The sequence below is a fragment of the Aspergillus stella-maris genome (assembly GCF_047715825.1).
Source record: "Aspergillus stella-maris strain CBS 113639 unplaced genomic scaffold BDV14scaffold_1, whole genome shotgun sequence".
Lineage (NCBI taxonomy): Eukaryota > Fungi > Ascomycota > Eurotiomycetes > Eurotiales > Aspergillaceae > Aspergillus > Aspergillus stella-maris.
The window spans coordinates 650,166-677,724 of record NW_027396795.1 but is presented as its reverse complement, the minus strand read 5'-3'; the positions used below and the strand labels follow the sequence as shown (position 1 = coordinate 677,724).

At 51.0% G+C, this 27,559-nt stretch overlaps 8 protein-coding genes across 8 annotated transcripts; 3 read left to right on the top strand and 5 right to left on the bottom strand.

Moving 5' to 3' along the window:
* Positions 1-430: 430 nt before the first annotated feature.
* Positions 431-3,285, bottom strand: BDV14DRAFT_162149 (copper fist DNA-binding domain-containing protein). Its single transcript, XM_073766857.1, has 3 exons — positions 2,490-3,285; positions 2,262-2,432; positions 431-2,206 (listed from the first exon to the last, which is right to left on the bottom strand). The coding sequence occupies exons 1-3, from the start codon at positions 2,563-2,565 to the stop codon at positions 861-863; spliced, it is 1,593 nt and encodes a 530-aa protein (XP_073633829.1). The 5' UTR covers positions 2,566-3,285; the 3' UTR covers positions 431-860.
* A 3,416-nt stretch (positions 3,286-6,701) lies between these two features.
* On the top strand, positions 6,702-10,139 carry BDV14DRAFT_162142 (putative C6 finger domain protein). Its single transcript, XM_073766856.1, has 5 exons — positions 6,702-7,267; positions 7,335-7,695; positions 7,747-7,933; positions 7,986-8,575; positions 8,628-10,139. Exons 1-5 carry the CDS (start codon positions 6,857-6,859, stop codon positions 9,506-9,508), a joined length of 2,430 nt encoding a protein of 809 aa, XP_073633828.1. The 5' UTR covers positions 6,702-6,856; the 3' UTR covers positions 9,509-10,139.
* BDV14DRAFT_194650 (uncharacterized protein) lies at positions 10,129-11,745 on the bottom strand (the record flags this gene model as incomplete). Its single annotated transcript, XM_073771969.1, has 4 exons — positions 10,129-10,883; positions 10,939-11,275; positions 11,326-11,466; positions 11,524-11,745. 4 exons carry the CDS (start codon positions 11,743-11,745, stop codon positions 10,129-10,131), a joined length of 1,455 nt encoding a protein of 484 aa, XP_073633827.1.
* Positions 11,746-12,748: 1,003 nt separating this feature from the next.
* On the top strand, positions 12,749-15,093 carry BDV14DRAFT_194649 (putative chromatin remodeling complex subunit (Rsc9); the record flags this gene model as incomplete). The annotated part of the gene is made up of 3 exons (XM_073771968.1): positions 12,749-12,782; positions 12,845-13,171; positions 13,238-15,093. The coding sequence occupies 3 exons, from the start codon at positions 12,749-12,751 to the stop codon at positions 15,091-15,093; spliced, it is 2,217 nt and encodes a 738-aa protein (XP_073633826.1).
* Positions 15,094-17,974: 2,881 nt separating this feature from the next.
* BDV14DRAFT_3915 (putative integral membrane protein) lies at positions 17,975-20,215 on the top strand. The gene is made up of 6 exons (XM_073776675.1): positions 17,975-18,662; positions 18,723-18,759; positions 18,823-18,890; positions 18,949-19,322; positions 19,374-19,441; positions 19,502-20,215. The coding sequence occupies exons 1-6, from the start codon at positions 18,513-18,515 to the stop codon at positions 19,888-19,890; spliced, it is 1,086 nt and encodes a 361-aa protein (XP_073633825.1). The 5' UTR covers positions 17,975-18,512; the 3' UTR covers positions 19,891-20,215.
* Positions 20,216-20,715: 500 nt separating this feature from the next.
* BDV14DRAFT_162126 (stromal membrane-associated protein) lies at positions 20,716-22,973 on the bottom strand. Its single transcript, XM_073766855.1, has 5 exons — positions 22,798-22,973; positions 22,559-22,727; positions 22,456-22,500; positions 22,294-22,396; positions 20,716-22,243 (listed from the first exon to the last, which is right to left on the bottom strand). The coding sequence occupies exons 1-5, from the start codon at positions 22,904-22,906 to the stop codon at positions 20,963-20,965; spliced, it is 1,707 nt and encodes a 568-aa protein (XP_073633824.1). The 5' UTR covers positions 22,907-22,973; the 3' UTR covers positions 20,716-20,962.
* Positions 22,974-23,350: 377 nt separating this feature from the next.
* Positions 23,351-24,929, bottom strand: BDV14DRAFT_3869 (MBL fold metallo-hydrolase). Its single transcript, XM_073776666.1, has 3 exons — positions 24,514-24,929; positions 24,060-24,437; positions 23,351-24,011 (listed from the first exon to the last, which is right to left on the bottom strand). The coding sequence occupies exons 1-3, from the start codon at positions 24,746-24,748 to the stop codon at positions 23,536-23,538; spliced, it is 1,089 nt and encodes a 362-aa protein (XP_073633823.1). The 5' UTR covers positions 24,749-24,929; the 3' UTR covers positions 23,351-23,535.
* Positions 24,930-25,074: 145 nt separating this feature from the next.
* Positions 25,075-27,217, bottom strand: BDV14DRAFT_194646 (major facilitator superfamily domain-containing protein; the record flags this gene model as incomplete). Its single annotated transcript, XM_073771967.1, has 13 exons — positions 25,075-25,204; positions 25,257-25,395; positions 25,450-25,538; positions 25,595-25,695; positions 25,754-25,874; positions 25,928-25,962; positions 26,014-26,293; positions 26,340-26,365; positions 26,417-26,541; positions 26,590-26,629; positions 26,677-26,743; positions 26,790-26,998; positions 27,065-27,217. 13 exons carry the CDS (start codon positions 27,215-27,217, stop codon positions 25,075-25,077), a joined length of 1,515 nt encoding a protein of 504 aa, XP_073633822.1.
* Between the last annotated feature and the right edge of the window lie 342 nt (positions 27,218-27,559).

Sequence of the window (27,559 nt, the reverse complement as noted above, 5' to 3'; positions counted from 1 at the left end):
GGGGGCACTTGGGGGCACCAGGCAGCAAGGAAAAAAGGGGACGAGAGGTGCCAAGTGCAGACAAGCCTTGGGTCCGGCGAAGCTTGTCTGGGGCTTTTTGCTGATCGGTGATCCCTCCGTCCATCACCTTTTTTGTTCTTTATGGTTCTATATTTTACGAGGGGTGGATTGGCTATTTGTTACTTACTTATTATATGGAGGGGGGGCTAGTATGTGTTGGGATTGATTCTTGTATTCTTCAGGTTAGAGTTTCTTACCTATGGTCTTGCCTTGTAAACTGGTCAGGTGCAGTTGTGGCTGGCTGCCCTGCTCACCTCATCATGATCCTGGCTGGCCCTGGGCGGCGCGGCATATTCCTTATGGTAGGTATCTACCTGGGTTATTCACCGCTGGTAGCTAGGGTGGTGTCGCACCGCTCATGTCCTACGTATTTGTAAACTGTAAACTGTAATTCGGTGGATATTCAAGCACGATCTATTCAATCAGAACGCATACAGGTCTATAGTGACAAATCATCCAACTCTATGTACAATGCAGCATTCCGAGCGAGCATCACTGGCAGATAGCAGGTATGAAAGCAGCTGTGGCAATGGGGATATACACGGCAACGCGAGTAACAATCTCATGAAAGTAAACGAATATCAGCTTTATCCATTGGGCTCTTGTACTGTAGTAAGATGTCACTCAGATTGGGCTATTCAACAAGTCGCAAAAAATGAAGGCATCTATCATCATCTCTCATCAAGGTCGTGAAGACTACTTGGGGTGGTCACAGACGGTGTGGAGGTGGTGGTAAGGTGTAGTAAAAGTGAACTGCAGACTCTATATAGCTTCAGAAGTCTTGGCGCCGCTGTGTGGTGCTATTGGACCCACGGAGGAGCAAAGAAATTGCTGTCATCCAACGGTGCCGAGTTGGGATCAAACAGCGTGGTAGCCCAAAGCGGCTCTGTCGCTGGGTTTGACATGGTCAGGGTGGCGTTGGGGTTGGGCACCGACTTGTCGAATGTTTGCTCATCCGGCATGGCATAGACTCCTTGCTGGGGCATCATTTTAGGTTCCATACCCATGCTAACCTGGATCTGTTGCTCCAAGGCAGCGGTCGACTCGTTGGCGGACTTGAGAAAATCATCAACGGTCATGGACCCCAAATCGTTTGATGCAAGCATCTGCGCTTGTGGAAGGCCCAGAAATGACGAAGCAGAGCTGATTCGGTAGTTATCAGTGTCCGAACCATCGCTCACACTGTTGAGATCATGGGGGTCGTTGCCAGCAAGTCCAAGGTTAGGGAGCGGTCCAAAGTCCTCGAACTCGGAAACGTCGCCCGAGGATGATGGTGCCGGCATCCCAGTGGCCATAGAACCGTAGTCGAAGCTGGCGTACGAAGGAGGTTGCGTGCTTGTGGTTTGCATGGCCGACGAAAGGGGTATACCCGACCAGTCAACTGGCGGAGCGTTCAGCCCAGCGGAACAGAACGTCAAATCATTATCCGGCGAAGTGAAGAATGTTTCCTGGCATTGATCTTGGAAAGGCATGGCGCTCACGGGGGACGTATTTGTTGTTGAGAAGGTTGAGTATGGTAGAGCAAATGAAAGTCCAGATGTCTCGATCGGTTCAAGAGAGGTCTTGGGCATGGACATCGGGATAGATGCGGGAATACCGCCATCGTTCGGGTCTTCCATGGGTTGAGACATTGGTTGGGAGTGAGAAAATAGCGACGAGAGGTCGAGTGGGGGAACAGACGTGGAAACGTCTTCAAGAGGAGCCACAGGGGCATTTTCAGGAGACCCATGCTCGGATTTGACACGACGATGAAATCCGTATATACTGGTGCGCGGTTGTGGTTGCTCGTGGGTTTGATTCGCAATCTGTTCCATGTACGAAGGCTGGGCCAGGGGCAGATGGTCCATGGAGCGGCGAGCAGTATCGGCGGCATGAATGGTATGTGATCGTGGAATCGTGTAGGGTAAACCGCATTTGTGAGCCATGTCGTTATGTTTATGAGGAGGCTTGTGGTGACCATCGCGGAAGATGGTAAGCGTGCTTTCCGACTTGGTCGACGTCAATTGGGGTTTTCTAGGTTGCTCCGACGGAGGCGCAGCCGGTGGTGGGAGACCAGTTTCCGGTACGGTATCCAGATGGGGTTCCTTCTTCAGCGCACAGGTACAGCGCTGTCCGTGACAACAGCCACATTTTGGACGAGAGTCCTCTGTAATATGCATATCAGAAACAATGAATCAGGGTGCCGTATCCGTCTTGCTCACGCTTCAGATCCCGCTTATCAGCATGGGGATCTAGATCATTTCTGTGGCTATTCTTCTTCTTGTCACCACACTCGCACTTTGTGTGGGTTGTCCGAGACTTGCGTAGACCGCGACAGTGAGTGCATTGAGAGACTGGTCGGCCTTTTTTGTTGATATGGGTCAACGGGCGATCTAGAGGAGGTGGCTTGGTTAGAATAGACTCGAAATCCAGGTGTTCATCCAACATACCACTATGGTGACAGCTGCTAACACGGTGACCCCGGACGCAAGCTTCACAAGCCCACTTCTCGCCATCGATAAGCATTGCCGCGGTTACTGGGATTGGCACATGCGATGATTCGCGAGTGTATAAACAAGAGCGATGTATGAAGGCTTCGAGGACAGAGCAGGTATGAGGTCACACCGTTGCTCTAGGTTGAAGAGGTTTGAGAATTGCGTAAATCTTTAATTTTGGTGGTTCTCTTTCGTGCGACAGAGGCAGTCCCAACAAGAGAGTGCTTTTTGAAAGGAAAAATAAAAAGGCCTTCAAGGCCCGGACAGAGGGGTATAAGTTGTGTTGCGATCCGTCTAGGAATCAAAGAGGAACTCCGAGAGAAAGCAGGGGTATCTTGAACGGGTATCCCAATGCACCAGCCAGATCACAGAAACGCCGTTTAACCTGTAAAGGGGCCAGATCGCGACTGGTGTTCCGAACGGTGTGTACTCGAGCTTTGGTGGGGGGTCAATTGCGCGGGGAGCGAGCCAACCCAGGTACCAGGAACGGGAGGGACAGTCGGTCTGGGGGGGGGAAGAACGAAAAAAGCCAAGAAGGCTGCGCAGCAAGCAGAAAGCGGGAAGAAAGAGGTCAATTGCAACGAAAGGGCCAAAGCCTACGCACCGTTTGGCGCCGGCCGTGAGACAGGACACCAAGTACCGGCTGTGGCGGCCAAGAGAGAGAGAGAAAACGCTCGATGTCGACGCAGACCTGCGAACGAAACCATGAGAAGGAGGAGAGGAAGGAGGAAGGGAAGAGGAACGGCGGGCGAGGAGGGCAGAAGTAGTAATAGTTCAGGTTAGCTGCTGCGCACCACCGACTGCGTCTGCGAGGCTGCGAGTGCTGTGGAGTGGCGCTGCTGGTTCTTGTGCGCCGCCGGACTGCCGTACGTGACCGTATCTGACAGTACTGCACACTGCCATTTCGTCCCTGACAGCACCAGGAGAATCCCGTCAGAACATGTCAGAACAGCGTGCGTCGCTGATCCATATTTCGTCTGCTGCTCCACAGCCAGAGCTGTTCATCGAAATTATGGGACTCGTGCTGCTCTTCGACCAAACCCGCATCACCATCACTTCATCCAGGCACCTCGCTGTTCAGGGCCCCCGTCTACTTGTGCATTCTGATACCTTTGGTCTCTTGCAGTTGTCGCAAAGCTCCCTGCTGCTTCCCTGCTACTTTTCAAGCCGATCGGTTGCCTTCTGAGCCCCTGGATCGGCGCTATCTGGGAAGGTCTTAATATAGCCATTAGCCACGTTACCATACATTACGTGGGAGCGCAGGGCAACGCTGTAAGACTCGAAAAGGCCAAAGCATGGTTCTCTGAGCAAATCTGCCGACGCATGGGCTTCTCTGGGCACTCTGTCAAGGTTTTCCTGATTTTCCACCTATGCCTTAAGCAGCCGTTTCATGGTTCATGGTTCGTACGGCTGGCTGTTCCTTGTGCCTTAGCCTTAGGGCTCACGAGCCAGATCAGGGCTCACAAGTGGCGAGGGGACGCTTCCTTCAGTCTCCGTAAAAGCCTGGGTCGGACCGTTGGAGTCTGGTTAATTATTGAATGGGTCCTTCGAGTCTCAGAGTCTGGGGCAACCCGGCCCGGCGACCGCACAACGTCACTTTTGATATAGGACAAATCCTACCTATACATGGGTAGGTGTCGCTAGGGAGGTTTCCAGGCTTCAGGATTCACCGACTGTCCAGTTTCAGTCAGGCCGTCCATCACGGAGCCTGAGAGTACAGACTTGGTCATACTCTGCGGTCATGGCTCGCAAGTTGCCACATCCCTACCGTCAATCCTTCTAGAATGCCCTTTTGATCTTCCATGCAGACCGATCCTGCATTACTGGCCAGTCGTTCTGCTGATGGCACCTGAGCGTGTGGCTGCTAGGGCGCCAGGGACTTGGGTTGTGCAAAATTCTGCCTCAGCTCGCCAATCCTTATCTCTGTAGACGTTGGCCGTACAGAAACTCAAAAGATGCTTGGATGGCAGTAGAACTGGTATACAACTAGCGCCATAACCAGTTACTTCAGTACGTAACATCCCGTCCCAAGGCCCGGCGGAAGTTACTAGTGAATGGGGGTTCCTGCTCGATGATACCATCCCGCGCAGATCGAGCGAACGGTCCCGGCGAGTCTTTCTGTATTTCTTTTTCCTGCCGTACATAGAGAAGATCACGTTCTCGTCCTTCTGATCAGCAAAAACAACCCAGTAACCTGTCATCCATGAATCATGAACAAGATATATACTCCGTGTATCAGCGGTCATTCGCCAGGGCCGCATTCTGATCTTCGAGGGATTCAGATCTAAGGTGGACTGGTGGTACGCTGTAAAGAAAAACGGATTGCAGGGGCCTGCAGGATGGCGTCACGGCTGCTGTTTTGGGGCGTCTGCAGCGCTGGCCACCGTCGTCGCTCGGTCATGGGGCTGTCCGATCCTCCACCAATCCCAGTGTTCCCAAGCCTCAGGTCGGGTCTCTTCGGGGGTCTTCAAGCATGCGAACTACATCCAAGTCTTGTCCTCTCGCTCAGCTCGCCAACAGACTTGTTACTGGCGATTCCATCATGGAGTATAACTGATTTTCAGCCTCTCCGATCGTCGGCAAGGGTGGACAAGCGGTGTTAAATATCAAGGCTGAATACTCGGCAAATTGACAACTCCTCGACCAGGTCCTTGTTCTGTACACAGAGTAGCGTTCACCAACTGTCCGCATCCTGCGTATTACTCCTGCTCCACGGATCCTAGCGACGAATAAGACCTCACCCCCTGTCGCGAGTTTCTACTTTCAGCAAACGCTCTGTTCCGGGGGATCTTCGTCCCAGACACCGAAGTTTTCCCCAGACTCCTAGACAGTCTCAGTCCCACTCCCACATCCAAGGACATGTCTCAACCTCGTTTCCTGTTTTCTTCGACAGGAAGTGAGTTTTGGCGGAGTATTAATGGTGATCTCAAATGTCCGACGCTAGGGACCTGCAACTTGGACTTGATTTCTGCCAGAGCTGTCGCAAGCAAGCTGTCCGTGAACATCATTCTGCTATCAGAGTGTAGCTCTTGTCATTGAACGCCTAGCATGAATCGGACCTCCGGTGAAAATAGTTATCATGGTCTCGGGTAACAATCAGCGGCGTTCGAATCGACCGCGGACACACCGCGACACCGGTCTATCTTAGTACACTACTACGGATTAGCGGAATATGTCCGCTGTTTCGCGCTGACTGTTGTTGCAGGCCTCCTATCCGCCGAGCTCATCGTAGGACCTATCGTACGGTGTCGGCAGATTGTAATGGAATCTGACTTGTGAGAGAATGTTCACTCGGCCTTGCGGACCAACAGCGGCTCCTGCTCGGAGGCGATGGGAATCGTATGTTTTACGTTGAGGAGATACTGCGCCTTGTAAAGGCATAGATGACTCCCGACCTCCGATACATACTCGTACTCACATATACTTACACTTACGCCTTCGGCCCTGTGTTGATGAACCCATCGTTAACAGGGACTGATCGTAGATAAGCAATGTCATGTCGCTGAAATTGAGGCGCCATTCGCGGTGATGTTGCCGATCCGAAAGATACGTGGGACATTTTGATAGACCGTGCTACATAAATATACAGCGAACGACACCGGCCCACCACTAAACTTCCGACTAGCACAGAAAGTATTCCATTCATCGCGCAATAGACTAGATAGGAGTGATTAGAACAAGCCGCGATTCCTGGATTCCATCGATTGTAGCATTGCTTTTCGAGATATTCCGTGATTGCTGGTCCTGGCTGTGGTGGTGAGCTGACTGCTGAGGAATGTGATTTGCATCAATTGCTTCACATATCAGAGCCAGGATGCAGTTTCTGGAGATAGAGGCAACTCGGGCTCGACAAAGGACAAAGCCACCATAAAAGGATTCACTCAAGTCCTCGACGCACGAATCCATAAAATAGTTCTTCTATGAAATCTGGGTTGGTTCTGGCGCGAGGGAAATAGTATTAATCCGTCGCATGGAAGACGCAGAAACAAAAAGCCGGGCCTCCGCGTCGGCGCGATTATCATCCAAGAGAAACTATATCGCAAGTCTTCAACTAGATAATATCTACAGTTTCCCTGCTTTGAGTCGCGCGACAATGTTGCTGTGTTCTACTCATCGCCGAGGACACTCGGCGCTAGCCCCTTCAAAATGCTCCCCCGCCCAAGTAATTCTTAGCCTGTAAAACCTTGCCTCCTGCTGCCTCGCGTCTTTCTCCGTCCTTCAACTCAACGGCTCCCTCCGTCTGCCTCCCATTCCATCATTCGGAGCCTCGCTCCACCACTTCTCTTCCTTTAGTACGCGCATTCTTGTCGCTCTTCGCCTCAATGAATTCCCGCGAGCATTCTGACATGCCTCCAGCGCCCTCGTACCCGTCGCCCAACGCGGCGCAGATTGGCCAGGGCACCATGCAATACTACACGAATCGCCAGTTGACGACCGACGAGCTCTTGTCCGCTGAGCTTTCACGTGAAACGTCCGGTCCTGGAATTAACGACGGCTCAAGTAATGGCGTTCATCACGGCCAATCGATGGTTTTGGGCTCGAGTAATGCTGGTGGCGCTGATATCGGTCGCCCGTCCTCGCCGGATCAACATCAGCAACAGCATATGCTTCCTTTCCCTCCCAGCCAACAGGTTGGCGTTGATCCAAATCACGACCTCAGTTATGGAGATCAAAGCGCGAGGAGGAAGCGAACGAAGATTTCGCGGGCCTGCGATGAGTGTCGGCGCAAGAAGGTATTGTTTTTCTTTTTCGTCATCACGCGACAGAGCGACCATGGTCTAACGCAAATTTTTCTCCTAGGTCCGCTGCGATGCGAGCTCGGAGTCTGGAGTCGAAACATGTTCGAATTGTCGTCGGCTGGGCGTTGTTTGCCAATTCAGTCGCGTGCCCATGAAACGCGGTCCGAGTAAAGGATATATCAAAGAACTCGCCGAGCGATTGCACACCCTCGAGAACCAGATGCAACCCGCGATGGTCCACCCGGATATGCCGTACCAAGCTATGAACGAAGCGCCGTCTCCTCGAGCATACCAGGACTTTTCGTCGCCGATGGATACTGGTGGCATGGGTGGTCGCAAGAGGACATACTCTGTGTTTGATGGGCTGCCGAGCTCTTCAATCGCTCAACCGCATTTCAACTCGCGTTCGCAGAATGCTTTTGGTTAGTTTCAATGGGCTTTCCATACAGGGTGTCAGTTGCTAACATTGACAGATGCCGGCGAGAACGCGTCAGACCCGTTCAATGCTGCCGTTGTTGCAGGCTCAGCGCCAAAGCCTGGTAACATTTTCTGGGCAACAGGCAATGAAGGCGAGCTTCCTGCTGGTCTGGAGATCCCCGACATGCCGAAGCACGAGGAAGACATGACACCCTTGGGTGTAGACGAAGGGGCTCTCAATGCGTAAGCCCGCCACGTACCAGGACTATCCGATCGGAGGTCTAATTTCATACAGTTACTATGAGAAGGTTCACCCGATCATTCCCATACTGCCCAACACAAAGGACCGGCTCCTCGGGCTCCTCCACCAATGCAATCGTGAGGTGCAAGAGATTTTCCTCTACAGCTTGTATACATTAACGCGAGTCAACATTGATCGCGTTGCCAGTACCTTCGAGAGGGTCACATCATATGACAACGCCCAAGACCTTCTCCTATACTACACTCGTCAACCGGCTCTAGTTCGCTCGACAGGTGTAAACTTGATATGGCTACAGAGCATCCTCCTCATGATCCTCGATTGCGACTCGAGAGGGCCAGACAATTTCGTGCTGAAGGATGGCATCCCGAAGCAGACATTAATCCAGTCTGCCACCAAGCTCGGTTCTGACCTGGCGAAGAGCCTGGGCCAGCTGAAGGCTAAACGGATATCAGATCCTGATGTCGACTCGGAAGCAAATCTCGTCAGGCGAAGCTGGGTATCTTTGGCGATCTTGTCGCGTTGGTACGCTGTCAGTGTCGCCGACCCCAGCATTCTCGGTACGCAGGAAATAGGCGGCCGGGAAGATGAAAGGGTCCTCGGTTCTGTGGCGACTGGCATTGGTTGTATGTTTATTCCACTTCATTCTTGATGAAATGTTGCGCTAATTTCGTATAGCATATTCCAGCTTCTTGGGCGAAGTGGTTACAATGGCCGCCTCCGAACACAACATCTGCCAGTCAAACACTGGCATTGGGAGGGTGATTTCAGCAAACCTTACCGCTTCACTTGAACGCCTCTCACAGTTGAACGACTTCCAAGCACCATTCGATGGGCAAGAAAACGGCTCCCACGGCTTCATTGAAAGCCTACAGAACCAGCTCTACTGGACAACGAGGCTGCTGATAAAGCGCCACATCTTCGTCTACAGCCCATACGAAATTATATACAGCGCCGAAGAAGTAATCAACGAACTCCACCGCGCAAGCTCACAATCCCGCCCATCAACCCCCTTCGACCTGCACAGTCTCGCCCTCGCAACAATGACCCTCCTCGAAGCCTCCGTCCTCCCCGAATTCAGCGACGAATGCTGGCAATCTCTAAGCCGCGTCGAAGACATCCTCGACCACCGCGAAAAGCGCGCCCTGGACCCCTCAAACTCCGAATTCGGCGAAATCTTCCACACCGAATCATGGGACGCCAAAATCCGCCTCTTCCTCGAGTGGCGCCGTACCAAGTCGCAGGAGACGCAGCTTCACGATCCCCAACTCGGCCGCATCGGCTCTGCTGCGCCCCCTGTCGTCGGGCCAAACGAGCAGCGCTCCCTCCAGCATCTTGCTGATTTGGCTGTTGGCGCTGAGGGCTCAGTTGCTGCTAATGCGTCGCCACCACCGCCTTCTGCCATCACCTCGGCAGATAATCATAATATGGCTGCTACATCGCCGAACTTGGTGCCGGCGCAGCCGGCGCAGGGTAGGATCGTGGTTGATTTCACGCTCTTGACGAGGGAGGGATACCTTAATGTCTTTTCCGGGCTGATTTACCGTCGGTCTCGGTAGGGCTTTGCTTAGGACTTTTCTTTTTATACAGAGTACTCTTGTCTGCCTGCATTTGGCGTCGTTATTCTCTCATCTTCTTCACTTCATCACTCTATAGTCATCAAAAGGACATCTCCTCTTTTCGACATATGTTTCATGTTTACTTTGGGACTTGCTTCATTTTCTTTTCCATATCTTGTATTCTAGCTGTCTATTTTTCTTAATAATTGTCATCTGCCAAGTGCTTGGGCTGTACTTGACTACAGTCTGATCTATGTTATGCTCTTATGCAGTTGAAACAAAGTAATACTTGATGATGCTGAGGCTCGATATCAATATATAATAAGATTGACTCTCTTTAGCTCTTAAGCGCGAGTCTGTTCCTCCATTATCTTCTGTTTGGGTATGATATATCTGCATCAGGTGCGTGAAACGGCAACGAAAGAGGGTAACAGCACCATAATATAATCTCGCAATGAACTCCGTAGCTCAGCAATATGATGACACAGCAAAACAAAAGATATTCTCCTTTCCTAACATGATTGAAGCATTGCGTATGTTTGGAAAAATGAAAACACCGCGATGAATGTAAAAATCACTTTTGAACCCCATTAGTCAACTCAACTTACACACTTACCTATCTATCTCCCGAAGGCAACCCGCTGCCATACGCCCTCGACATCCTCACAGAGCTGAAGGAAGTTGTCGTCTATGATATGTGCACAGAGCCAGCCTTCTAGCCTGGCTGTTCGAGCTTCCGTGGTTGAGGTGATATACGCGGCCAGGTCCGCAACGGTTGGGAGGTACTCGGATTTCGTGTCGACGGGGATATTGCGGGTAGTGTTTGGTAGGGCTGTTGTCATCGCTGGTGATTGGATTGTGGCTTGTTCAAGTTGATTTCGGGGAACATGAGAACTAGGGTTCGGCGACTCGACCCGATTCTCGGTTGGGATAGACGCTGGTTGGGGTTGAGTTGTGGTCGTTGGTGTAGTTCGTAATACCACAATTTTCTCTTTAGGCTTTTGAGACGACGGCGCAGATGGCTCGTCCCGAACAGATACTTTGGAAGAGATTCTGTCTGTTTTATTCGCAGTTGAACGTTTTCTCTTAGCTTCTTGTGTGGCAAAGGGCAGCTCCCTCTTTGGCGGTAGTTGCGACTCTATATCATGATAGCCGGTGAATCCCATGGAGGTGCTTGGTCTTTTGGTTCCACCTGTTACACCCCCAACGAGGTCGGTACTGGTTGGTGTGATGTTGATGGAAGGCTGAACTCTGAATGGCGCTCTATGAGTGCTAGTCGATATGCTATCATTCGTGTTGCTGCTGTTGAAGTGACGGCTTGTGTCACATATATTTGCGGAGTTAGAGGGTGTGGATAAAAAAGGTACGTCTGCTGCTTGCTCCAACTGTCAGTTGCAAGCCGTGCTAACTTATGGGTATTGAGAACATACCTGGAGGGGTACTATGAATGGTGCTGGATGATCTGTGAGGTGGAGCCATACTTGAGACAGGCGTCCCGATTGAGGTGTTCGTTGTGACACTAGACGATCTTAAAGGTAGACTTATCCTGCCTCTTGGTGTTGATGTCTCAGTTGTAGTTGAAGGATAACACCGTATGTTTGAGCTGGGACTCATCTGTCCAAAGCTCGGGAGTGCCGTAGCTGGCCTGCTCATAGATCGCACGGCATTGGTATTCGACGTTGAGAAAGGACAATTGACCTGGCTGAGAATAGCTAGCGCTGAATAGAAGTCCTGATCGGAGGAGAATTTGATTTGGAACCGTCGGACCTAAAAAGCAGTCAGTGCAATGGCCTCATTATCAGGGAGTTTGAGAGTACCAATCCTGGCCCCTGCGGATATTTGACGGCAAGACAAGGAAGCTTCACAACGACGGCAAAAGTTGGTCTTCGAGAGGTGTCCCCATTTGAATGCATTTGGCCCTCAAACTCTGTAATGAGGTCTGTTATACAAATCTCCTCCTGTATAAGAGAGTTAGCAAGTCTACTTCTGCTGGACTCCTTGAACATCACGCTTACCAGTGTCTCTACATTGTTAAGGACCCGGAACGATACCCTTGCAGGTGGGTATGCCACATATTTTTCGAAGATACCAATGATGTTACCATTGCCAAAGACATGGCTCCAAGCCAATGGCCCTCTGTGATTGACTGAGTTGGTCGTGTAAGAGAACTTGGCGAGCTGGAAACGAGCCAACGTGCTGGGCCCTTGAGACTGCTGCGAGTGAAAGAATTGAGACATGCTAGATGTGAGTCAATAAAACAAAGATACTTGGGCTAAAAGTAGATGATTAGATAGACGACGCTTGTGGATGAGAGGATGCCATTCTCAAGGTGCGTTGAGCAAGGAAGAGTGGTTCTCTCGAGGATTGATTCCGTCTAAACAGGCAGGTGACCAGGACGCCGGACATCATGTGCTTTCCAGCATTGTAATCTTGACTACCTACCAATGTCTGGGGTCATGTCTCGCATATCACATCAATTGATGCTGTAAGTTAGCATCGTGTGAGGTAATCCAATTTAATTGGTCCTGAGGAGCGTGTACTTCGTATTTGTTGCCTGATATAGATTATTACTGCCTTAATGCCTCAGGCTACATAACAGACAGCACCGGAACGGAGGTATGATGATCCGGACACGCGCCTGAGGCCTCTTGGGACTGGGAAGCAGCGCGCGGACTTTTTGCGTGCAAGACGCCAGCTCCGATCGATCGCAGGCTCAAGCTGCGTGCCCGCTACCAAGGAATTGTCTTCCGTGCCAACTGTCACTGTCGCTATCGAGTCTCAATATTCGCGCCCGCGATATCCCTTGATTCCTTGCGCCATTGCTCACCTCCGTTCTCGTGACCGGAATCGCAACATCGACCCTTGACTTGCGATAGCTCTGGACCGCGCCGAGCTCCCCGACATTTTGCGGGCCACCCTATCAACCTTGACAGGTACCTCATTTCTTTTTAAAACCACGAATCTGAAATACGCCTCAAAGTGCCTCGGAAAGCATACCACGACCGACGAGGCGACCGATCTATTGAACGTCTGCTACGCGTCGTACTGTAGGGTGATCATCGAATATCCAGCCCTAAACCCGGGAACTGCCCACGACGTGTTAGGATTCTTGCAGCACAGGTAACGAGAAGTCCCGAACTGGATTACTGGGTGCCTCGGATCGCCGCAACGAGGATATAGCAGCGTTTGCAACTTGGTGACAATCGTGGAATTGCGAAGGGCCCTTAGGCTGAGCCCAAAATGAGTGGTCAAACTCCACGTACATCCCTGCGACGTAAGTAACACAATTCAATTCTTTCCCTGATGTGCTTGCTCATCCGATGATGTTTCTTGTAGAGGGCTTGCGGCAAGCCCCAAAGGTCAACCAACCCTTCATACCTGATACCGCACCAGTGCGCCGCTCGCACATGCACGAAACCCAATCACCGCAACCAGGACATGCCCAGACACATTCAATGTCGCCCGCGAACCCGGGTAGTCCCCATGTGGCAAATGAAAGCTGGGAAGGCAAGGAACACAAAGTCCCAATGTCGACGCGCGATGTCTGGACTCCCGGAAACCGACCAAGTCTTTTCAGCAGCTATTTCAACAAGACCAAGACAGTGAAACAAGCAGACTTCTATGACCCCTACTTCCCGCTCAGATTCATCGAAGTGCCAAAGTGTATGTAACCTAATGAGCTTACCGTTCTCTTGTTCTCGCGCTCACCCAGCTGACATCCCTGTCTAGCGGATCATATTTACAAACGCGCACACTACGGGCTACAGTCCGGCATTCCAGATGAAGTTGATTTTGCTCTGTACCATCTTGTTCAGATTTCAAATCAGCGGGGAGACAAATTCAAATTCGAGGGATTCCCTTTGCTTGCCGAGAACTTGATGGAGAAGGCTATGGAGGTCACAACGCTCTGTACTGGCGTCAAATGGGAGCTTCAGTACGATTTCGGGCAAGCCACAGACCGCATCAATGTTCTCAACTCTCTGCACGGTACCCGCGACATTCTAGACAGGATAAAAAAGATCCCAGTTACATTGCCTGAAGATTCACTGGAGACATACGAGTTCAACCATCGCCTCCGCAATATCAAAGAAGCCACTCTTATCCTCAGAAACATGGTCATTCTACCTGACAATGCGCTATATATCACACGGTCTGCTAGCGGTCTGTTAAGGGACTTCTTAGTGATCATGATCAATATCCCGGACCAGCCACGACTGAACGAGCTCAAGAATGACGCCCTTGACATTGCAGAGGAAGTGACAAAAGTCATGAGGACTGACCCCGAAGATCCTCTGTGGATCTCGCTCCTCAACTGTCTCTATTCTCCCGATCGTGCCCATGTAGTACGTGCGCTCTGGGCTCTCACACACTTTTCTACCGCATTATACGAACCGGAAGCAAACCGGGCAATCGAGAGCATACCAAAGGAAGCTTTACAGCAACTATACCTGCTCACATTAGTGGACCTGGACAAGGACGTCTTGAGTGGCGCTCTTGACTTCTGGTATCAATATACACTCTCCCCCGAAAACATCGAGACCATGATGGACGTGTTCAATTTCCGGACGATATTCATCCCCCGCATGATCGCACTGTTAACGCACGAGGGCCGCCCAAGCAAGCGGGAAACAGTCCTGCAAGAAGAAAAAGTAGCGCCACCCCCAGCCGAGATACCTCGCGTTCCTGCAGAACTCCTCAAGGAGCTGATGGATCTGTCCGAACCAGAACGCAGCTCTCGCTGGCTCCGTTGCTGCTTCGTCGAGGACGCCGAATGCGAAATCACACAGATTGCCCTCTGGCAAGCATACCAGAGCCGCTTCGCCGACCCCCGTATGCAAGGCGGCGGTGTCCTCCCCGCAGCAGAATTCATCAAGAACGTCAGCACAACATTTACCAACGCCCAAGCCCAGGTCATCAACGGGCCTGGCTCATCAACCCGCTTCATCATCAAGGGCATCCGCCCCCTCGAAGCAGCATACACCTTCCAGGGCTTCCCCTACATCTACTGCAAATGGCAAGACAACGCGAAGCCCGGCAAATCATGCCAGCGCGCGTTCGCCTCGCCGTCTGACCTCCGCAACCACGTCTTCTCAGATCACATGGAGCTCAAGTCAACCGAGACACCGGGCCAGTATAACCTCGAGAACGCAGAGACACCAGTGCACACATGCCAGTGGGATAACTGCCCGAAGTTCCGAGCCTCGGGGCCCAGCACCAACACAGCCATGGTCGCAGGCCACGTCTCCTCGCACCTCCCGGAAGACCGGCCTGCAGACGCCGAGGCGCCGAGCTCGAAACGCGCCGTGTTGCAGGAGCGTATCGTGCGGAAATGGTTCTACATGGATACCCCTGTTAGCGAGCGCGGTGAGCCCGTGGGTGTTGCGTACAAGTCAGCCCTCGTCTTGCGCAATCTTGCCAGGAACCTGCCCACTGGGATTGCGCCGGGCTTTAATAGCCTTTCTTGGAAGAAGGCTTCTTTCTTGAGTCACAGGCCGAAGATCATTGAGGTTTGGGACCGGAATAGGTCGCTGCGGAAGGAGCTTACGGAGTTGATCATGATCTTGGAGAAGGAGGAATACTATTGAAGGGGTTACTAATTACCTACTTACCTCATTCGGATTGCATCGGCTTCGAAGCCTCTCTCACTTTTGCTATCTTCTGTACAAATACCCTGATTTTTCACCATTACTACTTTCATCACAATTGTTTCAAAAAATTTCGGTGGATTTGACTGATGACGTATGGTTCGATGCTTTGTTGTTGCTATACTTTTGTGGCGTCTGGTCAACGGGGTAGAACGGAGCTCGGCTTGATGGTTTGCTACGTCTTTACCTTATAGCATTTGTTGTAATTCACGTCTCCGCCTTCGTTCTCGCGTTAAGTGTATGTACCTTAAGGGGCTGCCAATTCAGCTGGCGTTGCCTAGACTGTCTTCGTCCATGGTCCCAGGTAGCTGGATCGCTAAAGATTAGTAGCCCTTGCAATCATTTTCAGAATCAAGAAAACGGCTCCCAAACAAGAACCGAATAATGGTCGTCGATATTACTCGATTGATGTCCAAGTCATTGCCACCAACGTGTGGATGGATGAGAGTCATGGTTCGGGATCAGTCTGAGTCATGGCGGCGGTAATAGTATGGACTCGGGCGTCGCTGACGAGTTGTTGAACCATGTCCCTAGGTGGTACCAGTACCATGGTCCCCCGAATAATGATGCACTTCTCTTGAATCCTTCATAAATCTTGCCGTTGTTGATATATTCATGGCCTCAGGAATGATCAACGCTTGGTGGTTTCAAGTGGCTGTTAGCGCTCTAGAATGCATGATTAGTGCAGCGCTAATGTGATCACAGATGCGAACCCGTTCCAAGGATCCTCAACCCTGCGACGATCATCTTATCGGGTTAGCATCCTAAAAAGGGAACTTCTGAGTCGACGAGAGTCATTTCGACTCTGTCGCAATTCGCAATTCCATGTCTTATCGCTGACGGGGATGGTCTCCGCGATCTTCATTGCGTGAATCGAGGGCGGCGCCTCGCGACGCAGGCTAATACGAGCATTCTTGACGAGATGTCAGCCCGGACTGACTCAGTCTGATTGTTCTGAGCCAAGGTTCGGTCATCTTGTTAACAATTGATCTTGCTTTGAGAGCTTGGCATCCTTATTGTATCCGTTGCGTCTCGCGGGGAACGACCCTTTTCCTGTAGAAACTGTACGCTCAGACATCGTACTCCGCCCTAGTGAGGCAGCTTCGCAGAGTCAGCCGGACGATCTCTCCAAGACGCAATAGTTAGAGCACGGACGTGACAAACCTGATAAGCTTCATATATTGGTGCAGGCCGAGAGTTGGCCGACAGAACACCTAATCGGTTCGACTGCTATATTCAGTACTGGCTGAGAGTATTGACAGAAAGAGATCCAGGCAAGTGGAAGCGAAAGAGGAGACGAGAGATGAAGTGAGAAGGAAAGAGTGACTGCGAACTCGTGACACAAAGGGTGCCTCAGGATTCAGGTTGCGCTGTCCATTCAGTCTTAGTCTCAAACCTCCGTCATCTCTTCGAGTCAACAACCATCTCATCATGTTCCTCAGCTTCCCTCAACCATGGACCAACTATACAAGCTATCCCCAACTCTGACAATGGAGTGAGAGCAAGCAAGCTTGTTGGAAATCAGGGGTCGCTAAGGCGCTCGCTCTGGGGTATACTTACACCCTTACGAGTCACAGGCCGCAGGGTGCGGAATCGGACTATTTTACAACCAACGACAATTCGTGTCTACTGCCTGCCCAGACGATTAACGCCAGCCACGCCACTAAAGTATGTCGAATATCATCACTCCATCGGGCCCCAATCCCGGCTCTCTGGGTGGGTGCTACCCTGCAAGCCAGCGGTGCCAAATGCCAATGGAGACGCGATCAGCAAGCCTCGTGAAGCACTTTCCGTGCGCCGAGCTTCAGCCGCCAATTGAGCCTGAATTCTCAAGCGCGAAGGAACAATAATCTTATCCATCCTTTTGTGCATCGAGTCCCTTGAATGATTTGGCACTACACCACTACTTGTGTCTCTTCTGGGTGCAAACCGTTCTACTCAACTGTCATGTTGAGAGTACCATGGTTGAAAGCCCTGTGTGGGTGTTCAATGTTCATTATTGCATGTTCCCATCGTCTAATAACGTCAAATAGAGACACTCCGGGTCGGCACAGGTCCTGAGGTCCCACCGACGTTGACAAATCCGCGCGTCTGTCCAATCTACAGGTGGGGTTCATATATGCAACTCATATCATTCCCATCCAATTAAAGAATGTCTTTGGCTGATTTCTGGAAGCCTTGACATCAAATTGTGTCAATTGAAATATTTCCGCTTCGTTTTTGCAGGACGGCAGACTCGGCCGGAGACCCGCCATGGCATCCCTTATCACTATGCATGTCATTAATATGCTGTTGGCCTGTTACTCACAGCAGTGCATGAGAGTTTACTTCAGGCTCGATGTGCATCGTTTCTTATGGGCAGGCTGCCTATGGGTTCCCAAGTGTGGGAGAGTCCCATCCGCCTCAGAGATGAACGCCATGTTATAACCGGTTTCTTTATGTTACCCAAATGATCACCAGTGCATAGTCTTCTACCACCTTCATTATTCGTTCCTGGTCTAGCCACGTTCTTTGCTTCCCGTTCCGGACTGAAACGGTCTGGTTTCCCGGGTCTATAGCTCCACTTCCCTATCAGAGTCCCGCTTTTGCAGAACCTTGCTCTGAATTCCTGACCAGAGTGGACTTGCCGCTTTGACACGAGAAGATTCAAACTCAAACCCTAGGTGATAATGGCGATCCCGCTGGCTGTTTGGGCTAAAGTGGACTGATATTCATGGCCCAAGGCCACGCAGCAAAAAATAAGAGCCGAAAATCTTGAGACCTGTGCCGTCAACCCAATGGAATTCCCAGGTCAAGGTCCGTATAGCTCCATATCCAGGACAACCCCGCACGCAAACGTTCAAAAACAACATGCATCCAGCAGTCCACTTTGAGTTCACGTGGCAGTTCGCGCGGAGCGGGTCTTGTCATTGAGAACTTGATAGGCAGCTGGCTATGTCAGTTGGGATTTGACCTAACGGCGCCGCAAAGGTGGTGGCTTTCGCTAGCCACCCAAGCCCGTGGGCGTGGACGAACTGGCCCTCTTGGCTTGGGCGATCTTTAGGTCATTGTTCATGGGGCTGTCACTGGCCGAGTTCATGCGGGCCATGCTCCTCTCTCCCCCTACGCATATTTGGTTTAATTTAGTGTCCTCGCTGTCCCCTCTTCCAAAAGCCACCCTGAACCATTCTTTGTTCTTAACACACTCATTTTACAAAATCAAACATCTCGCAGCAATCATGAAGCCTGCGTAACCTGGCTTTCTCGACTCCACAAGCTGTACGGATTGCTCTTTGGGCGTGCTTGGTTGGCATTCGACTCTCTATCATTCATTCCTTTTGTCAACCTACCTGGGTTCTCTGGACCAACCGAGTGTCACAATGATTGGAGTACCTCGCGGGCGCCATGCGTTGGCAGTCAGTGCCATCTTTACTTCCCTGGCCACCGTGTTTACAGCAATTCGCATATATACAAGAGCGTTCATGGTGAAACAGATAGGTGCAGATGATTGGACGATTCTTGTATCTCTTGTACGTTGCTCGCCATAGCAAACTCCAAGCTAGGGTCATCTTGACTAACCTGACATATAGGCTTTCAGCTGGGCATTCTTTGGACTTTTTGTTGCCGGTTCGTTTCCTTCGCAAGATTTTATTATACCTGCATTGCAAATCACAACTGACTCTCTGTTAGAAACTGTTTATCTTATGGGAGAGCATTTCCCGAAGATTCCGCCGGAGACATTGACAAAACAAATGATTGTATGCGGCCTTCATTCACCGGATTCGACAGCAAAGGCTAACCTACGCCGTCTCACAGTGTTTCTGGGCTTCGGTGCCCATCTATCAAGCCAGCTTGATCACCACGAAAGCATCCATTCTTTTACAATACAAACGCGTTTTCTCTACTAAGCACATGCGCTTGGTTTGTTACATTTTGATCGGATTTCTTGCGATCTGGGGTACATGGACATTCATCAGCGCATGGCTCAATTGCGTTCCAATTGCCAAGTTCTGGAACGACAGTCTCGAAGGCTACTGCTTGAATAAGAAGGCTCTATGGTTTTCCAATTCTGGAATTCACATCTTCACTGATATACTCCTGCTGGTCTTTCCCATGCCAGTACTCAAGAAGCTTCAGCTACCCTGGCGACAGAAAGTTGCCCTCATGGGTGTCTTCGCCCTCGGTGTCTTGTGTGTACTTTCCCTGCTTTGAGCCTAGAATATATGCTGACTAGCATGAAGTGTGCTCATTACTAGTATTCTGCGCTTGCAGAGCCTCCTGGTCATTTCTGACTCCAAGGACTCAACTTGTACGTTTACAGGCTTTCCTGAACTCTTTACAAGAATGCAGAAAACTCACAGCATCAAAGACGATAATGTAGGAGCAGCCCAGTGGTCTGCTATCGAATGCAACGTCGCCATTATCTGCGCCGTCCTCCCCGCAACCCGCGCCTTCATTTCGAAACTCCTTCCTCGCTTCTTCTCCACCGGCAAGAGCAAGAACACCACCACAAATCCATATGGGCCCCGAAGCCGAAGCCGAGCCCCCGGTTTCCAAGCATCCGTCGCTGCAGGCGGGAGTGCAGACCCCCATTACACTCTGAGCAACATGAACGGCAAGCAGTCAGATACCAAAGATGGCGCGCTGTCATCCTCACCACCACCCGAAATCAAAGTCACGACGAAGATATCGCAGGAATCAATTCTATCTCCCGCCGGAGATGACTTTTCCAGTATGAAAGGCTTGGTTAGAGATTAACTTGATCAAACCATTGCATGGTTTTCATCTACATCTTATCCATTTCGTTTCCCCTTCGAGCGAGCTTTCTCATTCTTTCCTTCACCCCCTTCCCTTGGGCTTCGATACCCCAACTGTTCCTTTCCTTTCTGGCCGCCTACTTCGGTCACACCATCTTTTCTCTCGGTCCTGATACCTGAGTCTTATACCCCCTTTTACTTGTTATACAGCTACCCTGGTCTTGGTTTTTTCTGTCTACGACGGCACGAATGGAAGAAACGGGCGGTCTTTTGTACATTGTACGACCATTCAGACTATACGATGATAATACACAACAGATATGGAGAGAAAGAAAGAAAGAAAGATCAATACTTGCCTCGCGTGCTACGGTGCTGCTAATGCTATAGTCTATAGTCTATACTCTATACTAGGTGTCACTTGTCGATCATACCTACAGGATCCACTTACCCATAGGTTAAGGTAGGCAACTAGGTATCGATAGTAGCTCCAGCTTCACCGATAGATCGATCATGTTGGCCCCATCACCCAACACTCGATAATCGATTTTAGCCCCATCTCAGTAGAGTAGATCGATTATGCTAGTATAGTACTAGGACCTTATGAGGGAACTAAGGAACGGTTGTATGGTACTTTGTCTGCCCATCGCCTTCCTTTACTTCTGGGAACGGAGCGCTGTCTCCCGCTTGGTTTTGACTTTTAAAGAAGGTGCGTTCTCGGGGAAGGCGCGATGGGGAGCTCGGAGAGTTGCTCAGTTTAGGAAGAAACAACCGTCTGTGCATCATGCTAGGAAGGTGCGTACTGCGAACTGCAGACCGCAGAAGAGTCGTGGGAGAGTCAGTGGCATTAGATATACGTTCACATTGTGGTTCACCTGGTCTACTTGAAGACGTAAAGAGCCCACATTATGTACAAGAACTTGTGAATATCAACTAGTCGGGATGGGGGAAAGAAAAATGGGGTGCATATTGAAGAAAAAACAGCCAGATAGGAAAGTCATGATCATGACCCATTCCATTCCATTTAAACAAGAAGCAACGAAGGAGTGATCAACCGCGGGCTTTGGTTGGGTTGTTTACTCCCAGACATTAGAGAACAAGTCATCAGATCCGCCAAACCCGCCTGCCGTTTTTGATGGAGCGCTTGTGGTCGTTGTAGACGGGGTGACGGGAGCCGCGCTGGCCCAGCCACCGAAGTCTTCGTCCTCTGCGACGGAGGGCGCGGGTGGCTTGGATGCTGCGCCTGTTGGGTTTCCCCAGCCTGCGCCGACGTCGTTGGCGGTTAGGGTGTCGGGGAGTTTCATCATTGAGGATGTGTTGGAAGGAGCTGGGGCTGGGGCGGGCTCGGGAGTGCTCCATGCGTTGGAGCCCCAGGGATCGATGGCGGCCGCGTTGAGGGTGGGCATGGTAGATGTTGTGGCTACTGGCTTGGGCGGCTCTGCGGGTTTGGGGGCCGGGCTGCTGAGGTTGAACGCGGACCCGAAATCTGGTTGCGGGGAGGTAATTGCTGGTGGAGATTGGATTGGAGGCGAAGAGACTGCGGCTGTTGACAGCGGGGGCGAGGAGAGACCGAAAAGGTCGTTGGACAGCGACGAAGATGGAGGGTTGGGCTTGGGTGCCGGAGGTGACTGGAAGCTGGAGAATCCGAAGTCGTGGTTGTTGGATGAGATCGATGTGGTGCGGGATTGTGGCTTTGCAGGAGGGATTGTGGGAGACGTGAGGCTGTCGAACAAGCCACCACCGCCACCTGAGCTTCCAATTGAAGCTGTGGGGGATGTCACCTTGGGCGCGGCAGGGGCGGATTTAGAATTGGCAAAGCTCGTCAGGTTTGCGAAAGGCGAGGGCTTCTCTGCGGGCTTTTGAGCCGGAGAGCTCGGGAAGCTTAGACCACTAAAGGCGTCGGTCAATCCACCCATGTTGCCGGATTGCGGGGGCGGGGAAGCTAGGTCGCCGAACGAGTTCGTGCGCGCATGTTGCGCTGGTGCCGGCGCCGGCGGAGGCTTCGAGTAAAGAGAGAGAATTGATTGTTTGAGGTCGGGTCTAGACATTCCACCCGCCGGCGTGGATGCAACGCTAGCAGGACGACTAGTCGTTGCTGGTTGGGCGCTTCCAAAAAAATCAAGACCGAGAAGCGAGTCTCCGGGGCGTTGAGGTTTCGGGACAGCCGCGGGCTGCTGCTTCGGAGGAGCTCGAATTGAAGGCTCCGTGGTGTTAGGGCGTACCGGAGGAGCGATGTCGTCATCCGCAAAGAGGTCAATGGAAGCTTGTGGGCGATGTTGCACGGGCGGTTGGCTGGCCGCTACTCTTTGCGAAGCAGAGCGCTCAATCTTGGCTTTTTCCTGGACGACGGCAAGAGGCTTGGCGAGTCAGTAAATGCATCTTCAGTCACTGAAGGTAGGTAACTCACGACATCATCGTCACCAACGTCTAATGTTGCGGGATCGGGCATCGGCCCGTCCATAACCCAGCGCTTTGATTCATATTTGGTTCTGATAAAATTCTCTATCTTTCTGTCCCAGCCCCTTTCGTCAATTGAATGTCCGTAATCAATGAGCTGTATTCTACTCACGCTTCTGAAGGAACATGGCCGGGCGCCAACTTTGACTCCCAATATCTATCCGGAAATGTTAGCCGGCGGCGACTTTTGAAGCACACTCTAACGGAGTACTAACTTGTTAGCCCTAGCATTTCCCCATCGAACAACGCTCGCTAGTTGCTCGTCGGTCCAGGCATCGAGGTCCACAGATTTGACTCGACTGATATGCGTTCCCATGCCCCTGTGTATGCCCGAGCAGCGAATGCAGACGAATATTCCGAGGTTCCACGAAGCCCATCGTGGGTCTAGAGTAAAAGTGCACAGTCAGTGATAATGTCCAGCTAAGCAATTCGCGATCTGTATAGGAACACTCACGTTTGTTGCGTTTACAATCGGCGCATGTCTTGTTGGGTTCGAGCCTCAAAAGGGCTTTGATAGTTTGCTGATTCTGAGCCGCCTGGGCGGGGTTCGCACGGCGAGACATTACCGATCAAGGTGCCAGAATACGCAGTAATGACCGAAGAGATTGGAGAGAAGAAAAGGGGGGGGGGAGGGGAGGGTCTGATAGCAAGAAGTCGGATGGAGCCTGGGATTATTCACAAGTGGCGGTTCCGATGCGGTGTCTGGGCGCTGACGCCTGAGGCAGAAATGACCCCTGCTGCCCAGCGCCCGATGCGACAGCACGTGATACGGCCTCCTGCCGTTTCAGATTGAGTCTGGAGTGCTGAGTTAAGTTCTATTCTGTAACTGGAACTTCATCACTCCATCTTCTCTCCATAATCTACTCAAGACCACGGCGTCTCTGTTCTGCTCAATTACCTTTAGTGAGAGCGCTGCAACATGATTATGCGCAGCACAGCACATTCCAGCTTGGGCTATCGAACAAAGAAATCCACCGGAATTGACACAGTCAATAGTAGTCAAACGACCGGGAACTCATTAGCTCATCGCGTTCATTCTGCTGCCTCAGCTAACCTTGTTACATCGAAAGCCCAAAGCCCGAAGAGCTCCCGTTCTACCATAGCAGTCTAAACTCATCGCTACCACCAGCGCCATCTATCCACCCACACTCCGCTATGCAATAGTTTGACACAAGGTCGAGTCGATTGTCAATCATTTGGCGTTTAGAAAGTCCCTCAGGAACCTCCACCTACCAAGAGCCTTGTACCCCAACTGATCCCAGTCATTGATCCTCTTTGGATAAACAGGAAGTATATCCTGCAAGTCAGCATCATGCGCAATGACAACAAAAACCTCAGCAGTAGCGTCAAAATCCTGCAGCTTTTCGACCGCGTCATCAGCCTCTGGCGGAGATGTATTGATATGCGCACTCGGCTCATAAAAGGGTGTGGTTTTATAGTCCGTTCCCTTCCTAGGGTGAGCCCTTTCGATGATGCTTCCAGGACATGCGGATAGCGGCGTCTGCTTAGGGCTGAAGAGGTCACTTTCCAGCGGCGATGGATGGATCTCATCCGGAAGAGGCATCTGAGGCGTTGGGCGGAATTCTCCAGCATGGTGCGCAATGTCGCCCCCGAGGAAGATGAACTTGTTCTCGGAAGTACGCGCAAGAGCACTCAGATGGTCATGGGCTATCTTCCGTTAGTCTTGGCATAATTTCAGCTGATCTAGATACTCACTATGGCCCTTCGTCTGTAGGAGGAAGAAGCTTCCATCCCCAAAGTAATCAATGGCCGGGAACCCGCCAATCTCAATCGAAGCACCCGAAAAGTCAAGCTCAACAACATCACGACCATGGAACGCATCATCGCAGGTCTTCGCCTCAGGGTTCGCCGGATACCCAGGGAACGTAAATTTATCGCTCTTGAACCCAGGTCCCACAATCAGCGCCGTAGAAGAAGGGAACAGAGAAGGGTCCCCGACGTGGTCGAAATGGTGATGAGACCAGATGATAGCGTCGATGGACTCAAGCGAAACACCAGTTTCGTTAAGATGATCAACTACATCCTTTTCAACATTGATTTTCGAGTTGGGTGCATTGCTGATTGCCTCGGCGACTTCAACTCAACACGTCAGTTTGCTGTAACTTGGGTTTATACTAAGTGGGGGGCGGTAAACCCGCTGAACACTCACTTGAAGGAGGAAGCTTCTCCTTCCAGGCTTTTGGCAGTCCGAGATCAAAGAGGAACCTCTTCCCCTCGGCCTTGTTCTCAATGAGAAAGCTGTAACATGGGGCTTTGGAGATGATGTCGTGTCCTGGGGCTGGGTCCTTGATCAGGAAGGTCGTCGAGAGCGTGATTTGGCCGCCGGGAACGACGGAGACGTCGACCGTCGAGCCAGCTGATTTTGGAACCGTCACAGATGGCATTTTGTATTACTTTCAGTGATGTGGTGTTTTCCGGCGTATCCCTTGAGGGGATGCAGTGGCACTAAATACCGCTGGGTAAGGTATGGGGTACTTTGGAGTCACGTAATTGGAAGTGTGGGATACCCGTACAGCAAGATTCGTCATCTGGGGACGCTGATTAGTTAAGTACAACTCGATCCCGTCAGGCCTGCTTCTATGATTCCAAATTTCTAGCAACCTATTCCTAAGCTAATCCCATGACTGTTTAAGTTATTGGTGTTTCGACGGTCCGCCTGAGCTTATTCCCACAGCGTAAAGCTTCCAGTCTATCTTATCCGGGACCCCCACTACGCTCGGATTTCCGATACTGTATCAAGAGCACGCTGCTTTCCTCCGATAATTTCACGATCTTGCTCGTCGTCGTCAGACACTGAGGGAGGATCTGCCTTTAATCCTCGTTTCATAATGTACGAATGACTATGAGGTATCAGCTGAACGCACTGCAATAACAGTGATCCTCTATACATACCTCTTCAAGTAAATCCACATTCCCAGTATGGACACAATGCTGCCTGCTGCGAATGCTGTGGCAAGAGGGAACCCAATTGGGTACCTGGGACTGTCGGCAGTTCTCCATGCGCGGAGGGGTATGGTGGCATGTCCGACGTCTAACGATCATCAGCGTCTAAACACTAGAACAGGTCGAGTGGGTGAAATCTTACAAACAAGAGTGACAGAAGCACCAACAAGAAGCGAACGGGCCTCGGGCTCCTTTCTCAGTATCTCTCCTAACCAAGCGAGAAGAGAATAGCTACGTCGAACCAGTCAGTCTTAGATACCCCTGGTGACTTGGATTCTGAAACTTACCCCCAAGCTGCCGTGGCAAAGGTCAAGAAATAAAAGGCCATAATTGTCGGCGTCGAATCGGGCCACGCTGAGAGAACAGCACAGCAGACTATCTGGAGAACCTGAAATCGATGTCATTAAATCGTTCTTGATTATATGGTGTCATGTGTATAAACTCACCGCAGGGCCAACTGCGACTTGAATTCGCCATTGCTTCCAGTCGCTAAGTGCATTTAGCAGAACGTTGCTAACAACTGAGATGGCGTATCCACCAAGCGGAATTAAGTTAACCGTATAAGTGCTGCGGTGACCATGTTAGCTTTTCTCAATCAAAGCATATCCAGTGAGACCGACCTGTAAAGTGGTTCTCCGTTTGCTTTCTCAAGTCCCTATGCCCTTGTCAGATCCGGATGGCATATTATAATGCCAACCGAGCATACCTTCAGATACAGAAGAATGTAACTGTTAGCTCTTTGGCTCCAGGCAAATTGCAAGTATGCAGCCATATAAAGCCAAGCAAGTGGGCTGAGTGTAATGAGCTTTGCCTTCCTGAAAAGCTTCTTGTAGTCGATGAGCTTCGAAGTCTCTGTGTTATTTTGCTCCATGCGTGTGAAGGCTAGACGGCGCTCGGAATATGTTAACCATGATGCACGAGTGATATTGGGCGAATCCGGGATGATGAGAAAGCCGATTAAGCCCCAAAATATTGTAATGCATCCACTTCGTTGAGTCAGCTAGTATTAGATATGGGAACTAGGGCTCGTACCTGACAATAAAAAGCCATTGCCAGCCCTACGAGATATTAGCATGGATTATAGATGACTCTTATATCTGTAGAGTTACCTCTAGCCCACCTGCTCCGTTGAGGTTCTTATAAAGTGCCGCTTGCAGAATGCCGAGGAACATGCTCCCAGCAACACCACTGACACCAAATATTGCCAGTCTTTTTCCGAGCTCCGCCGGAGTATCTGTATCATTAGCATTAGCGCTTAGGTGTTGAAGATTGTAGGCCTTACACCAGTTGAAGATAAGACTGACCAAGCCGGGCCAAGATGTCTAGCATCGTCAGCGTAGGGTTGATAATTGCGTTAGGCCACAGGTACCGACTCAAAGATACCGAGAAAGAATCGGAGTGCATAGACGGTCTGCGCATTCTTTGCTGCATATGTCCTGAAGTATCGTAAGAGGGTGTTGTTTGATGTGATGGGGCTCATACGAGAGAGTTAAAAGTCCCCAAATAACCTCACAGGCTGGAAGGAATAGCGACGGCCGTATTAAGGTCTGAATCATTTGCGAGGGAACAATGGCGAGGGCGTATCCGATAGAGAAGTAGGTGGTAAACTCGACGAGCTCATTGCCATATAGAGATAGCGCTTCTTGCATTCCCGACACATACGCCTGTGTTGTTGCGGATTGATCCATGTCCTGGGAGTGTAGATACGCGGTTAGGGCTTGTTACATGCGAGCTAGAAAGATCTCATGGTTACTTACCTTTGTGAGACCCGCCACAAAAGCCCAGGTGAGCAACAGAATATCGAGTTTCAAAACAAGCACTCGTTCTGGATTATCAAGGTGAAAGGTCCGAATAACCCATCTGGATATCCTCGTGGACCTTGCACCTGCATCCTGGGTTGAGCCGTCCATGTCGGATTCTTCGCAAAAAAGGTGAAATAGAAGCAGAGCCAGCTTTGACTGGAGATCAAGAGCTTTTCAATGCTCCATGGATGATCAATACAGCGACGCAAATTCGTCGTTGATGCTGTCGCTGGAATTGCGTGCTACCGACACCCCGTGACGGCACATAGTGCTCTCGAGACACCACAACAGGTATATGCAATCCGCTATTGGTGAGTTTTAAGAATGCTAGCTAGCTTGCCGTGCAACGAAGCAGCGGGGGTACAATCGGCATTCTTCCGTGGGAAATAGTCACATACGGTTTAGTTGGTGCTATTGACGCCTTTCTTGGCCGGGATGAGCACCATGCAA